This window comes from Kogia breviceps, chromosome 7, assembly GCF_026419965.1.
Source record: "Kogia breviceps isolate mKogBre1 chromosome 7, mKogBre1 haplotype 1, whole genome shotgun sequence".
In the NCBI taxonomy this organism is placed as follows: Eukaryota; Metazoa; Chordata; class Mammalia; order Artiodactyla; family Physeteridae; genus Kogia; species Kogia breviceps.
Genome location: NC_081316.1, coordinates 13,214,680 through 13,230,027, shown reverse-complemented (window position 1 = coordinate 13,230,027; position 15,348 = coordinate 13,214,680). Strand labels below are relative to the sequence as shown.

The 15,348-nt window shown below is 50.9% G+C and overlaps 1 protein-coding gene across 7 annotated transcripts in view; it reads right to left on the bottom strand.

Moving 5' to 3' along the window:
• FADS2 (fatty acid desaturase 2) overlaps positions 1-15,348 on the bottom strand; it is a 47,544-nt gene that overhangs the window by 29,949 nt on the left and 2,247 nt on the right. For 6 of the 7 annotated variants that reach the window (XR_010841271.1, XR_010841272.1, XM_067037458.1 and 3 more), the window contains exons 2-4: positions 7,866-7,976; positions 6,108-6,305; positions 5,886-5,987 (exon numbers count right to left, since the gene is read on the bottom strand). Coding sequence is in view for 5 of the 7 variants with exons in the window: in XM_067037458.1 (XP_066893559.1) it covers positions 5,886-5,987; positions 6,108-6,305; positions 7,866-7,976 (411 nt within the window). In the remaining 2 variants the exon portion in view is untranslated. The remainder of the gene's footprint in view (positions 1-5,885; positions 5,988-6,107; positions 6,306-7,865; positions 7,977-15,348) is intronic. The other variant, XM_067037460.1, reaches the window with a different exon arrangement.

Here is a 15,348-nt window from a genome sequence, read left to right as displayed (position 1 = left end):
CCAGCACAGGGAAATCCACAGACAGAAAGATGAGCGGTTACCTAGTGGGATGAGGGGGGTGGGAGGCGATGGCTAAGTGCTCTGGGGTTTCTCTTGGGGGTGATCAAGATGTTCCAAAACTGATTGTGGTTGCACACATTTGGGACTATGCTACAAGTCACTGGTTTGTACACTTGATTTTTGCCTTGCTGCGCAGCATGTGGGATCTTAGTTCCCCGACCAGAGATGGAACCCACGCCGCCCCCTGCCGTGGAAGTGCAGAGTTTTAACCACCGGACTGCCAGGAATTCCCTGGTTCGTACACTTTAAATGCGCAAATTGTATAGCATGTGAATTATATCAAGAAACCTTTTTTAAAAAAAACAAACAAAAATGAAGACCACAAGTGGTCCCTGCTCTCAGATGGCCCACAGAGTAGCTGGCAAGAGAGAGCCCAGCAGCCAGACATGCCACTGTGCCGAGAGGTGACAGCTGAGTCACATCACACCCAGAAGGCTTGGCGGAGCTTCATCAACAATCACCAACAGAGCTTCCTGGTTCTAACGGGTAAATATAAACGTATGATTCTAGGGACTTCCCTGGCGGTCCAGTGGTTAGTGCTCTGAGCTTTCACTACCAAGGGCCTGGGTTCAATCCCTGGTCGGGGAACCCTCAAGCTCTGTGGCACGGCCAATAATAATAATAATAATAATAATTACAATTCTAGGAGACAAGAAGCATTACAGGAGTACTTCTTTCAAGGCCACAAATTTCTGTCTCACCAGCTCCAGCTCTGGACACATTCTGAAGGCATGTCCCTCTACAAAGTCACCCAGAGACGCAAAGAAGGCAACAAGACTCCTCTGACTCTTCAGCATGGGGACCTCACTGGTGGACTGTTGCTGGACCAGTCAACGCTTTGGCCGAGGGTCTGGCCATCTATAAAAAGGCCTAACTGCGAAAACAAATATTTTACTTGGAAGATGTTTTGGTACAAACACAGTCTCTGGACCCTAACGGCCATGGGCGAGAACAGCTCTGAGCAGCTGTGGCCTTTGCAGTGACCTCAGGCCCCTGTAAGCAGCAGGGCCGCAAAACCCAACAGGGAAAAAAAAAAAAAGTCAGCGAATGAGAGCTTAGAGGATTAAGAAATCAGATGACACATTGGCCTTTCTAGACAAAAGGAACCAAATTCCTGGCAAGAGCTCAAGGGAGTCCCTGGCACAAAGAAATCAAGGAGCGAGGCATGTACGCAAGATGTTTACAATACACGAACCAAGAGATGTTTGTTGAATAACTGGAGGAAAGACAGGCTACGAGCACCACGGGGATGAGAGGAGGCAAAGTGGGGCCTTCCCCGAACTTGGCATTGGCTGTAATGACAAAACTTTTTTTTTCTTTTTTTTCGGTACGCGGGCCTCTCACTGCTGTGGCCTCTCCCATTGAGGATCGAAGGCTCCGGACGCGCAGGCTCAGCGGCCACGGCTCACGGGCCCAGCCACTCCGCAGCACGTGGGATCTTCCCGGACCGGGGCACGAACCCGCGTCCCCTGCATCAGCAGGCGGACTCTCAACCACTGCGCCACCAGGGAAGCCCGACAAAACATTTTTTGATGGTGCTATTCTCTGCTGTGGTTCTTCTCCATCCTTCTTCACTAGGCTCAGCCCTACGTATCCTTCCTGGGCACTGGGAAGCCCTGCCTGCCCAGGAACAGTGACCCAGTGCAGTTCTCTCGGAACGTGGTGCCGATGTTGCCTGCCCGGGGGGATGAAGTGGGGAAGGAGGCGAGCCCTTGTCTCACAAGGGAGAGTATGGTATCACTCCTCACTGGGGTGGGCTGACACAGCTGGAAAAGATTCGGGAGGCCACTCAGAAGGCCTGCCCTTGGGCAGCAGGCTGGGCAGGAGCAGGCCAGCCAGAGTGAGGGGTCCCTTTTCTGACAGAGGGAAGAGCCTAGGTGAAGGCCTTGGGAGAAGGGGAGCGTGGAATGTTCCAGAAGCCAAAAGGCCCCCTCAGTTGGGCCAGTAGTGCTGGGCAGAGCCATAGCAGACCCTGAGGCAAACTCATCAACAATATTTCTAAAAATCTACGCTTTTGCTCATCCCACTTTCAACTGAGAGAACTGCCAAGTTTGACAATTTCTCTCAACCAAGTGACAGTCTTAAATAATTTTTCTTTAATATTTATTTACTTATTTGGCTGTGCCGGGTCTTAGCTGCGGCATGTGGGATCTAGTTCCCTGACCAGGGATTGAAGCCGGGCCCCCTGCGTTGGGAGCGCAGAGTCTTAACCACTGGACCACCAGGGAAGTCTCTTAAATCATTTTTAAAAACTTTTTTTTCTTTAATTAATTATTTTTTTTGCTGTGTTGGGTCTTCGCTGCTGCGTGCGGGCTTTCTCTAGTTGCGGCGAGTGGGGGCTACTCTTCGTTGCGGTGCGTGGGCTTCTCATTGCAGTGGCTTCTCTTGTTGAGGCGCACGGGCTCTAGGCATGTGGACTTCAGTAGTTGCGGCATGTGGGCTCAGTAGTTGTGGCACGTGGGCTCTAGAGCGCAGGCTCAGTAGTTGTGGCGCACAGGCTTAGTTGCCCAGCGGCATGTGGGATCTTCCCGGACCACGGCTCGAACCCGTGTTCCCTGCACTGGCAGCTTGATTCTTAACCACTGTGCCACCAGGGAAGTCCCTTAAATAATTTTTAATGAACTTAAACGGTAAAATAATAATAAATTCGGTTTCAGTAAACTTTATATTAGGATTTTTAATATATCACCTTTCCAATTTTTAAGTAGTTTTCAACTATTTTAATGCTCTGGGGAAAAAAAATCAACCATTAGGATTTCCCTGGTGGCACGGTGGTTGAGAATCCTTCTGCCAATGCAGGGGACATGGGTTCGATCCCTGGTCCCGGAAGATCCCACATGCCATGGAGCAACTAATCCTTTGCGCCACAACTACTGAGCCTGCGCTCTAGAGCCCCCGAGCCACAACTACTGAAGCTCGCGCACCTAGAGCCCGTGCTCTGCAACAAGAGAAGCCACCGCAGTGAGAAGCCCGTGCACTGCAACGAAGAGTAAGCCCCCACTTGCCGCAACTAGAGAAAGCCCGTGCATAGCAACGAAGACCCAAAGCAGTCAAAATTAAATAAATACATATATATATATTTTTTAAAAATCTACCATCAAAAAAAGAAAAACACGAATACATACGAACATGTATGTAAGGTACAAGTTGTCCTTTGGCTTCAGATTCCAATATAGCTCAACACAGTCCTGATCTTTATTTGAAATGTTGGTATTTTGTTCATTGTGGAGTTTGGGGCATTAATTTTGCTTTGTTTTAAAAAAAAATATTGCATTAAAATCTTACTTATCTCAATTCTTGACTCTTTTTGATGTCCCCTTACATTTTGTGCCCCTGGGACACACTTGTGTGCCCACTTGCCTCACCCTAGTTCCGGCCCTGGTGGCCCCAGATAAGGTCGTGAAAAGGCTGTGGGTTCCAAAGATTTCCATCTCCAGATGTAGAGTCTAGATGGCACCAGGCCTGGTGGTTTGCATTTTATCCTCAGTGCAATGCCAAACAGAGATTCGACCTCTCAGAACTGTCTTTGTACAAGATCACCCCTGGGGTGAGATAGGGAGGGTGGGAGGGAGGGTGATACAAGAGGGAAGAGATATGGGAACATATGTATATGTATAACTGATTCACTTTGTTGTAAAGCAGAAACTAACACACTATTGTAAAACAGTTATACTCAAATAAAGATGTTAAAAAAAAAAAAAAAAAAAAAAAAAAGATCACCCCTGGGAAGAAATGTCCACCGGAAGTGACATGGGCTGAGGAAAAGGGGGAGTTGGGAGGTGGAGGGCTCACCCGTGGAACCCTACAGCAGTGCAGGCTGACACTAAGAAGCGGGTCCCAACATCTCGAAGCTTGCAGAACCCTGTCCAGTGCCCTCACTGTCTTGAGCGAAGACACCCAAATTGGCAGGGCACCTGAGGACCTCCCTGCAGCCAGCTCCTTTCTGTCCCAACAAAGGGACCAGAGGAACAGCTGGACCTACAAGGCTTGTCTGCAGCTGTGTGGCCACTGGGTGCCAGAGCGATTCCACAAAAGCTGTGATGCTCCTTGCTCTGGGACACCCCTGCCCAGCCACACCACTGGCCTGGACACAGCACGAAGGACACAGCTAGCAGCGGGCTGGCAAGCCATCAGCAGAACCCAGGTCCCTGACCTCCTATAGCCTCCCAACCTGTCACCCCAGAGTTTACAAGTCAACGTTCTACATGGAGGCCAGTCTTCTGCCCTGACTGCAACTTCCGTCTGATGCAAGAGCTGTGTCCCAGGGCCCTTCAAGGACCGAGAGACATCAGGCGGGAAAGGCCCTCCCGGCTCCCGCCCAGAGTCTGAAAACAGGACACAGTCCATCTTTGTTAAGCGTGTGGGGATAACATGGGTCCGGAGTGAAATGTTACTTTCAATACCGAGGAGGGTTTTCTCCAACAGAAAAGAATATTAGATGAAACAAAGCGCTCAACTATGTGCATCCTTCACCCCTGAAATTCTGGAAAGAAACCAGGTTCTCAGACAGCTCCAGGCTCAGGTCCAGGCAAACTGCCTGCTGAGGAACTGGTTACTAGTTCAATGGTAGTTCACGCCCAACCAGATCTGCAGCCGGCAAGCCAGGAGCTGGATGGGGTCAGGTCACAGGGAGAGACGTTTACCCCGGACACGGAGCTCTTCCCAAGCCAGGGTGGGGAGGGATGGGGGTCTTTAGGACACAGCTTTTCTTAGGAAGCAGCTGAATGATGTGGAGGCAGGGCTGGGGTGGGGGATGAGATCTGTTTCCAAGTGAGAATCGGCAAGGACTTACTCCCGAAACCAAGGAGATAACGCCTATCACAGCAGCACAAGGTCGCTGGCAAGTCGAGCTCGTCTTTGTACAAACTTGGCGACCTAGAAGGCTACTGCAGGGCTGCCTCCTGATCTGGAGGGTGGTGAGAGAACTACCTTCCCTGCTGCGTTTGAAACAACTCTTGCCCTTTGGCTCAGCTGATCAGTACACTGTTTGATTTCCCTTATCTAAAAAGACTTATATGATGACAATATTCCCTTTTCATGCCCCCACATACTTCTAAAACGTACTGGAGATGGCTTCTGATAAAGGACTCATCTATAACAGAACGGTTAAAGATAAAAGTGTAAATGACAGGTAGTGAGAGGAGAGGATACATATAAGGAAGACGAAGATTAGGGACAGTTGCTGTTTCATGTTTTGCTTTGTGTTTCCTGGCATCCAAGGGGGAAAAAAAGAGAAACACAATGTATCAGATAGCAAACATTACCTGATGGAGGGAAGCATACCGATTTATCAAGAGAGACCGCTTCTTCAGATGCAAACCATTCTATATAGAATGAATAAACACCAAAGTCCTACTGTGTACCACAGGGAACTATATCCAATACCCATAATGGAAAAGAATATGAAAAAGAATGTATATATAAGAATGTATATATACATATAACTGAATCACTTTGTTGTACAGCAGAAATTAACACAACATTATAAACCAACTAAACTTCAATAAAAGAATTTTTAAAAAGAGAGAGAGAGACTGCTTATTTGCCGGCCCCAAACTGAAAGGAATTTATTAGTAAGTCCTTAGGTAAGGAACAAATATAATCAACTAAGAAGCATGTGCTTGTTTCTATAACTAGGACACTGGTTTTGCATGTCTAATGCGGTTAGGAGACAGGGCTTGGAAGTTCAGAGAAGTGGAGGGATGGCAGGTCGTGCAGGTCAGCCGGGACACTGACCTGACAGTGGACCTGGTCTGAGTGAAGTGAGATGCTGCTACACCAACCACTAAGTGATAGGACAGATGCCCAGGGCGGCTGACATTTACCTTTAAGTGCCCAATCATGAACTTGTGGGCTATGTGGTTCCACGTGGACTTCTTGTAAACAGAGAGGTGGCCGTAATCGTGTTGCAGCCATCCAGCTTGGGCCTGGGGAGAGAGGGCCACGGATGCTTCCCCAGCGTTGGCACCCAGGCACCAGGCCTCTGCCAGCTGGGGGAGTCAGGGGGCGGGGGCTTCGAGTGACAGGTGAAGAGTGTCACGCCTCACCTGAGAGGTAGCAAGGATGAAGGCCGTAATGACGGTGGGAATCCAGCCGCTGCCAAAGTAAGAGATGGTGAACCAGGCGATGCCCTCCATGACAATGATGTGGGCCAGGGAGAGAAGGAAGAACAGGTGGTCGCTCTCGAACAGGTTCATGTCCTCAGCGGTCTTCCTCAGGGCCCGGAAGTCCTCGGTGATCTGGGACTGTTGAGCCAGAGCCCCGGGAAGGAGTCAGAGGGGACCGATCGACACACCTAAGCTCCAGAGGAGCCCGGCCGCCGTTCACCGCGACAGCTGCCGTCACCGCGCATACCTGCCTGAGCCTGGCACAGCCCTGGGACTATGTTGTTTGTCCACAGCCAGTTCAGTGGCAGAGAAAGGACTTAACTCAAAAGCTTGCACTTTACACAGGAGCATTATTCAAAATAGGCAAAAGGCGGAAACAACCCAAATTCCACTGATGGATGAATGACTAAACAAAATGTGGTCTATGCATACAGTGGAGTATACAGCCTTCAAAAGGAAGAAAATGCTGACACGTGCTACTAATGAACGAACCCTGAAGACATTAAGCTCAGTGAAATTAAGCCAGACACGAAAAGACAAATACTTATGAGTCGCCTTAGATGAGGCACCTAGACTAGGCAAACTCATCAGGAGAAAGAATAGTGTTTACCAGGGGCTGGGGGGAGGGCCGGGTGGGTAGTTAATGTTTAATGGGGGCAGAATGTCAGTCTGGGGTGATGAAAGTTCTAGAGGTGGGTGGTGGTGATGGCTGCATAACAACGTGAATGTGCTCAAAGCCACTTAACTGTGCGCTTAAAATTGGTTAAAACGGGGAATTCCCTGGTGGTCTAGTGCTTAGGATTCTGTGCTTTCACGGCCGAGGGCCTGGATTCAATCGCTGGCTGGGAAACTCAGATCCCCGCGAGCTGCCCGGTGTGGCCAAAATTTTAAAAAAAAAAGTTAAAATGGTAAGTTTTACGTTGTATCTGTTTTATTTTATTTTATTTTCGTTGTATCTATTTTACAACAATTTTTTTAAAATACAAGGTTTATAGCAAATGTTTTCTTTTCTTTTTTAAAAAAAACACGTATTTATTTATTTATTTGGCTGCGTGCGGGTTCTTTGCTACGGCACGCGGGATCTAGTTCCCTGACCAGGGGTTGAACCCGGGCCCCCTGCATTGGGTGTGTGGAGTCTTAACCACTGCACCACCAGGGAAGTCTCACAACAATTTTTTTTTTTTTAAAAGCTTATTTTTCCACTACCTGACATGCACCACTTGTTCCGGACACTCTATCAGGCAAGAGAGGGCTGGGTGTGCACTGGGCACGTGGGGTCAGGGAGATGAAGGCAGAGTCAAGGGTGGCTCTGGGGAAAGGAGGGCATCACTGGGACAAAGAGGGAAGCTAGGAGGCAGGGGCAGGGCAGGAGGGGGAAGAAAGGCCAGATACAAGGGCAGGGGGCTGGGCAAGAGGGAAAGATCCTGTGCCCAGCCTGGCACCGCTGAAGCCCCAGAGGTGGAGAGGCTGGGAATGAATTACTCCAAGGTGAGGGCCAGCCCAGGCTGACAGCAGGAGGAGGGGGGCTCACCAGGGCCATGGGAGGCTCTGAGTCCTCCCTGACCCTAGGTGATGAGCAGTGGCTCCCCCTGGACTGGCATAAAGGCTCCTTTGCCCCACGCCCTGCACGCTCCTTCTTGGGGCGAGACCCCCTCCCCCCACAAACCCTCCCCTTCTTCCTTGTGAGGCCCGACTCACATTCTTGCTGTGGTCCTGGCTGGGCTCCTCAGGGGCCAGCTCGCCGATCAGCAGGGGCTTCATGAACTTGCGCACGAAATCAAGGTTGCGATGGAAGGCCAGGAAGACATCCTGGGGAGCAGGGGACAGGTGGTGAGTGGGAGACCCCGACCTCGGCCGGTGCCTCCGCCCCAGGCAAGACAGGGCTCGCCAGCAGAAGCTCTGTCCCTCTAGGACACCAGCACACCGAACGGGGCCGCAACGGTCCGACCCCAAATGCTCTCTCAGCCTCATTCTGGCAGGTCCCTAAGTGCCCAGTTCCAGTGGAGGTGTCACTTGGGGTGCTGCCCTGATGAGGGGCCGCTGAACTCGCCATGGGTGTTTACAAAACCGCAGAGACGTGCGGTCTGCCGCTGGGCGAGTCACGAAAACGCGCCCCTGCAGGGATACACCGCGCGGGCACCGGGCGGGGCACAGCCGGAACCCGATTCTCCTCCAGCAGCTCCTGCTCCGTGGGCTGCCCGGTTTCCGGCGAACTGCACCACCCACCACGTGGTGCACACGCCTATCGACAGAAAGAACAAGTCTGGAGCCTACCGCAAGCATGCAAAATGTGCTTAGATCACGTTAAACCAGAAACAAATGCAGAATTCCGTAAAACGCATTTCCGGATGGGTCGGGGGAGCTTTTTCATATTTTGAAAAGGTATGAAAATAATTATGTAGATTATGAAAACTTTTTTTATGCAGCACTCTAAACTGTTATGTGTTAAGGTGGTGGCATTATGCCTTTCTGTGTCTCCGTTTTTCCAAACTTTCTCTAACATTGCTGTATTGCTTTTAAAATATTTAAAAATTAAGATCGTGCCTTTTAATCTTTTTTTTCCAATTATAAAGTAATGTGCATAGTTTTGACAAATTTAAAAAATGTACGGAAGAATAAAGAGGAAAATAAACACCACCCAGAGAGTGACCACCATTGCTAATATTTCAGGATTTTGTTTTCCAGTTTTTATTCTATACATGCTATGTAAATTAGATAAAACAAATACAGCATCTCCATTAGAGATGTGCTGACCATAGACCCCCCCCCCCAACCGCATGGGATACAATATGATGTCGCAGTGATAAACAATGTTCACCTGGCATCAAACCAAGCTTCCAGGTGAAACTCACATAATATTGTACGTCAACTATATTTCAATTTTTAAAAGTTTTTTAAAAACAAGTCTTGAGACTTTGCTAGGAGAGAGGAACAAGTTGCATGATACCATGAGAAACAATCAGAAAAATCAATGTAGTGGGGAAAAAAAAAAGTGAGGGTGCATGTGTGTGTGTGTGTGTGTGTGTGTGTGTGTGTGTGTTGGGGGAGGGGTCCTAGATTAAAAGAGACAGAAAAAGATATAACAGAAGGTTATAAAAACTGCAATGTTGGGTTTCCCTGGTGGCGCAGTGGTTGAGAGTCTGCCTGCCGATACAGGGGACACAGGTTCGTGCCCCGGTACGAGAAGACCCCACATGCCATGGAGCAGATGGGCTCATGAGCCACGGCCACTGAGCCTGCACGTCTGGAGCCTGTGCTCTGCAATGGGAGAGGCCACAACAGTGAGAGGCCCACGTACCGCAAAAAAAACAAAAAACAAAAAACAAACAAAAAAAACCCTGCAATGTTTGATTTGAAAGGCTCCCATTGGTGGGCAGAGAACCCAGCAGTTATCCAAGACATTTTGGTGTTGAATGAGAGATTTTGCATATGGACAGGATATCTCATCATATTAAAGAATCACTATTGGGACTTCCCTGGAGGCGCAGTGGTTAAGAATCCGCCTGCCGGGCTTCCCTGGTGGCCCAGTGGTTGAGAGTCTGCCTGCCAATGCAGGGGACGCAGGTTCGTGCTCCGGTCCGGGAAGATCCCACATGCCGCGGAGCGGCTGGGTCCGTGAGCCATGGCCGCTGAGCCTGCGCGTCCGGAGCCTGTGCTCCGCAACGGGAGAGGCCACAGCGGCGAGAGGCCCGCGTACTGGAAAAAAAAAAAAAAAAAAATAGAATCTGCCTGCCAATGCAGGGGACGCGGGTTCAAGCCCTGGTGCGGGAAGATCCCACATGCCATGGAGCAACTAAGCCCGCGAGCCACAACTACTGAAGCCCACATGCCTAGAGCCTGTGCTCTGCAACAAGAGAAGCCACCGCAATGAGAAGCCTGCGCACCGCAATAAAGAATAGGCCCTGCTCGCTGCAACTAGAGAAAGCCTGTGGGCAGCAACGAAGACCCAACACAGCCAATAATAAAATAAATAAAATAAAGTAAATAAATTTATTTTAAAAAAATGTGCTCAGCCTTCACCTCCCCCCACCCCCCTCCCTGCCAAAGTATCTCACAATGGTAATTGCCAGTCTTCTCCCATTCCCTGGCATCAAGCCCTTTTGCCTGGTCTTTGTTCTATTTGTGTCTAGAACAGACTTACAAAGCAACGCTTTGTGCAGAGGAAAACTGGGCCCAGAGTCTTTTAAAAATGTCTGCGCCCCCCTCACTGAACAGAAAGGGATGGCAGCAGAGGATCAGAGCAAGTGTATCTTCAGAGGAGAGATGGGCTGCTATTCCAGGGGTCCTCAGCGCGCAGCGAGGAGCCTGGGGTCCACTCTGGGCCAGCTGCCACCCCACCCCCCCAGCCTCCGTCGCCTCTGCAATGGAGGATCCTGTTCAAGGGCCCTGGGAAAGGGCCCACCAGGAGCTTCCAAAGTCAGGGCCCAGGCATTGGTGGTACGGCAGTGAGCACAGCTGCCTTCCAAAGTCAGAGCCGAGAAAGGCCCTTTCCCTGGTCCACCTCGCATGACACCACGGCTTTTGAGAAACGAAGGGGACGTTCTTGGTAAGGCAGTTTCCTGAGGAACGACAGCTGATAATAAATAACCAAACAATCTGTACTCTTCACTGGGAGACAGGCTGCAAGTGCATCACCTCTCCTCCAGCGCCTGCTGCCCCCGGCCAGGCCCAGGTCACACCTCCAGGCCTCTGCCTGGGCTGAGGAACCTGGTGGAGGAGACTCCTGTCCTGACCGAGGCCACCCCTGGGTCAGTTCCAGAGGGCTCTTGGGTGGCCTCGTCTCCCTGAGGCCAAAGGAGAGGAAGGGCCACGTGCCAGGTGGGGAGCCAGGAAAGTGGTCTCTGTTGCCTCCCTGATGCCCCAAAGCTGCACTTTACAGATGAAGGCACTGGAGCCCAGGAAGTTGACACCTAAGTGGCAGAGTCAGGGTCAAATCCAGGTTCACCCGATCCAGGGACCGCAACCCCACAAGCCTCACGCAGGTTTAGAAAGCCGAGCGCTGTTCAATTATCTCAAGGTCCACGGTAGATCCAGCAGCTTTCCGAGCACACCTGGCGGAGACCACGCTTGAACCCACCAAGCTGGTTTCCACACCGGGGCCTCCGGCTCTTCCTTCTGCCTGGAGCCCTGCTCCCTCAGCGTCCCGGGGCGGGCTCGTCCCAACCTACCACCCTCTCTGAAAGAGCCACCCTCCAGCCTCACGCTTTCTGGGACACCACCCTGTTTGAACAGTTATCAAAACCACAAGCTATATTATGTGCTCACTTCTTTTTTTTTTTTTTTTTTGCGATACGCGGGCCTCTCACTGTTGTGGCCTCTCCCGTTGCGGAGCACAGGCTCCCGGACGCGCAGGCTCAGCGGCCATGGCTCACGGGCCCAGCCGCTCCGCGGCATGTGGGATCTTCCCGGACCGGGGCACGAACCCGTGTCCCCTGCATCGGCAGGCGGATTCTCAACCACTGCGCCACCAGGGAAGCCCTGTGCTCACTTCTTTATTGCCTGTTTCCCCACCTAGAATATAGGCTCCACTAAAGGGCCAAGCCTGTCTCGTTTGTTGCAATAACCCCAGGGCCAACAGCGATGCCTGAGAGAGGCTCACAGGACCCCACAGCTGTGTACCCTCTCAGCCCAGGAAATTTTCCACTCTTTGGTCATTTTGCACAACCCGGCTTGTGCTTCTGGAACATCTTCACCTTCTCAGTGGCTGAGATCACACAGGTCAGCCACTGAGCCATGGGCTTTGTGTACATAACCCACGAATCTTTACCAAACTCTGTGAGGCAGGTCCTATCTTAGAGGTGAGAAAGGAGGCTGAAGGAGGTGAAACTACTTGCCTACGGGTCACGCTCCAGGTGCCCCTAGCTCTAGACTTTTCTGCTGTTCATACAAAGGCCTCGATCAAAATGAGCTTCCTCCTCCTGAGAGTTGATCACTTTTTGTGTCTCCCCCTTGCAAGTGTGACAGTGTGCCTCACAAACTTGCAGCGGGTTCCCAAAAGTTAAAGTGTGTCGCTGGCGCAAGGCAGGACCAGGGGCAAGGCAGGACACGGTCAATCCCAACGCTGGCTTTGGAACAAGAATTGGAAGCAGGCTCTGTCCTCTTCCGACAGGGAGATTGGAGGCAAAGACATTCCAGGAAGAAGGCCGGGGACCCAAGTCAAGGGGAGGGAGTGGCCAACAGTCCCAGCGGTGGCAGATCCACCCCCAGGAGGGTAGGTGTGCACGTTGGGTGCTGGGGAGGTCAGGCTGAGGATGGAGGGGCAGAACACCCGAATCCTCAAATGCAAGACCTTCACCAGTCCCTGCTTCTGCCACCGTCCGGCTCCCATGCCAGCCCCCTTCTGCATGAAGACCTCCTCCCTGCCTGGCTCCCAGGCGCTGAACAGAACTCACAGCACTGAGCCTCAGGTGTCACGTCTTGTTTCTGGCCGTGTCCACCTTCTCTGCAGAGCAAGGTGAATCTCTAATCCAGCTCCCCACATCTGGGCACATGGCCAGGGACTGGGGAAGCGCAGGAGAAGCAAACTCAGGGCAGACAATGCTGCCAGCAGCAGCCCTGGGAACCAAGACCCTGTGGGGCTCGGGGTTAGAGAGGGAGAAGCAGAGGAGGGACCCTACGTTCTCAGCTGGAAATAGGGATGCTAGCTTCCTTTCCATGGCGGAGAGATGTGGGCAGGATGTCCCCTCCAAGGGAAAGAAGCAATGGCGGCGTTGGGGGTGGGGGGGTAGTGCTCTGTGGCCAAAGCGCCCTTGGCGAGAGCATCCCTGCTGATGCCAGGCACAGGCAGCCTGGCCATGAAGGGATTACAGCAAGGAAACACACCTCGATAAGCTGCCAAAGATACCAGGGATGCTGGGGCTCGGTACGGGGTCTTCTGGAGGCTGCAGGTAGCAGGAAGTCGACTGCTCCTACCGAGATCTAGCTGAGGGGGTGGGGCTGCCCCCCAGGCACGACCACAGGAGGGATTTCAGGTCAATGCCTTTTATCTTCGGCAAAAAGGAGGTCACCAAGGTTCCTCTGCTTCCCGCTTGTCCTTTTCCCGTTTACTGAACCCCCTGCTGTGCATGCTGCGAACTCGCACACATGTGCTCAGGAGGCCAAGGGTTCCACGGTAACGTCCCCTCACACCTGCAGAGTGTTCTGAAGTTTAAAGAATGATCTCACCTACAGCCAGTTTGAGCCTGATAATAACCTTCCCATTTCCTAGACCTGGAAAGTGAAGTTCAGGGTTAAGTGACTTGCCTAGAATTCCTAAAGCTGGGACTCAAACCCAGGTCCTCTGCCTCTCAATACCTCGACCCTCCTGCCTTGAGGCCAGAGATTCATTCCGTTTTCAACCTGTCGCCTTTTCCCAAGAACGGCACAGGAGAAAGTTAAAAGATGAAATGAATCCTGATCTCTTCTCGCCCTCCCTGGGTTCCAAGAGGCGACCGATGCAGACGGGGCAAAAAAAGTCACCGAGACGAGGTGGGCAGAGGTGGGGAAGCTGGTGCCTAGAGGCAGAAGGTCCAGATTCAAGTCTCAGTTTGAAAGGAGAGAAGCAAATCCAGCAGATGCACTCGCTATCTGTGAGTTATTCATCTTTGTGCCCAGAGCCAGCTCGGAACCACAGAGACACTGGAATAAATATGTGATGAGTCTTTGTTAGAGATGAAAAGTTCTGGGGAACTTTTATAACTTTTCTAACTCTGTACATAACTGAATCGCTTTGCTATACACTTGAAACTAACACAACATTGTAAATTAACTATACTTCAATTGAAAAACAGAAAAAAAAGTTCTGCAGTGGTGGGACTCTGCCCTGAAAGAGGAGAGACACCCCTGGGACCCATGCGAGGGCTCCCTTTCCCCACAGCAAGGCAAAGACCAGGGAAGTGCCAGAGGACCAGAGGGGAAGAAACCCAAGGTGTAAATAGGAAGGAAGGAGGAGAGGAGGAGGGAAGGGAAGAGGGGCTGGGAGGTCTCTGTGTTGGTAGATCCTGAGTTGAGGTCTGAGTGCTGCGAAGACAGCAAGGTGTTTAAACCCAAGGGAGCTACTACTCCCTTACAGGGCTGATCGAAGCACTAAATGAGGTGATCCGTACCAATGTGCTTTGTGAGCGGTAAAAATTTAGTTTCATTTTTTATTCTTGCAGGGAGAAGGACCACATGACCATTGGCCTTACCCCTCACTAAGCCATCCTTCTGGGGAGGAGGCCGTCCTGACTTCTGAGGTCTTCTCTTCTTCAGTAACAGGACAATCCCCTATTGAGGCCCCAGATTATCTGGCTTCCTTGACCGTCAGCCTCTGGTGAGGATACTACTGCATCGAGATTGGCTCATAACAGTGCATTCAAGTGCTCCCTGGAATCTGACCTCTATCTGCTGATCAGTCCTTCCCAAACTTCACATGACCATAAATACTCACTCCCCCAGATCTGAAGAAGTCCATGCCCCAAGGGCAAAGCCACCTGCTCAACAGCCCAACAATAAAGAGACAGAGTCTCTCCATTCCTAGCCTGCCCCTTTCAAGTCCCCTGCCCAGAGACCCCAGGCTTCCTGTGGCCTTTTTCCAACCTGGTCCCAGAAAATAGAGAAAGAGGGAGAGAGAGAGAGAGAGAGAGAGAGAGAGAGAGAGAAAATATCCAGTTGCTCAGTCCACCATTATTCAACTAGATTAGTGCATTCCATGCCCCCAAAGTTTTATCTCGGAAGGCAGTAAGCTCTGGGCATATAGGGATTGTCTTTATATCTTGCTACACCAAATAGAGCTGGCATGGATTTTAAAACATTTTCCTCCAAATTCCTCTTTGTTTACTTTATCCCCTTTGTTTACTTTACATTCTAGCTGTTACATAATTCTCACTCTTAGGCTCACTTATCTGATAATGTAATACGGAAGAAACTTTTGCTTTCTATTACAAGTTAATCACTAAAGGGATGTTGCCTATAAGCTTAAATTACACATAATGGCCCGTCTCTGGGAACCCTGCTTCTCAGGTAATTAACATTAAGCTAAAATACCTTTGTTTAGCTCACAGGAAACATCCCGACCAGGCCCACCTGTGAATGACTGCAGGGAGGAAGAAATTAACACATACATCCCCTCCAGAGGCTGCCGGGAACCAGGAAATGTTTGACTTTACTCCCTCCCCTTTCAGTATAAAAGGAGCCTGAATTCTAACTCAGGCAAGATGGTTCT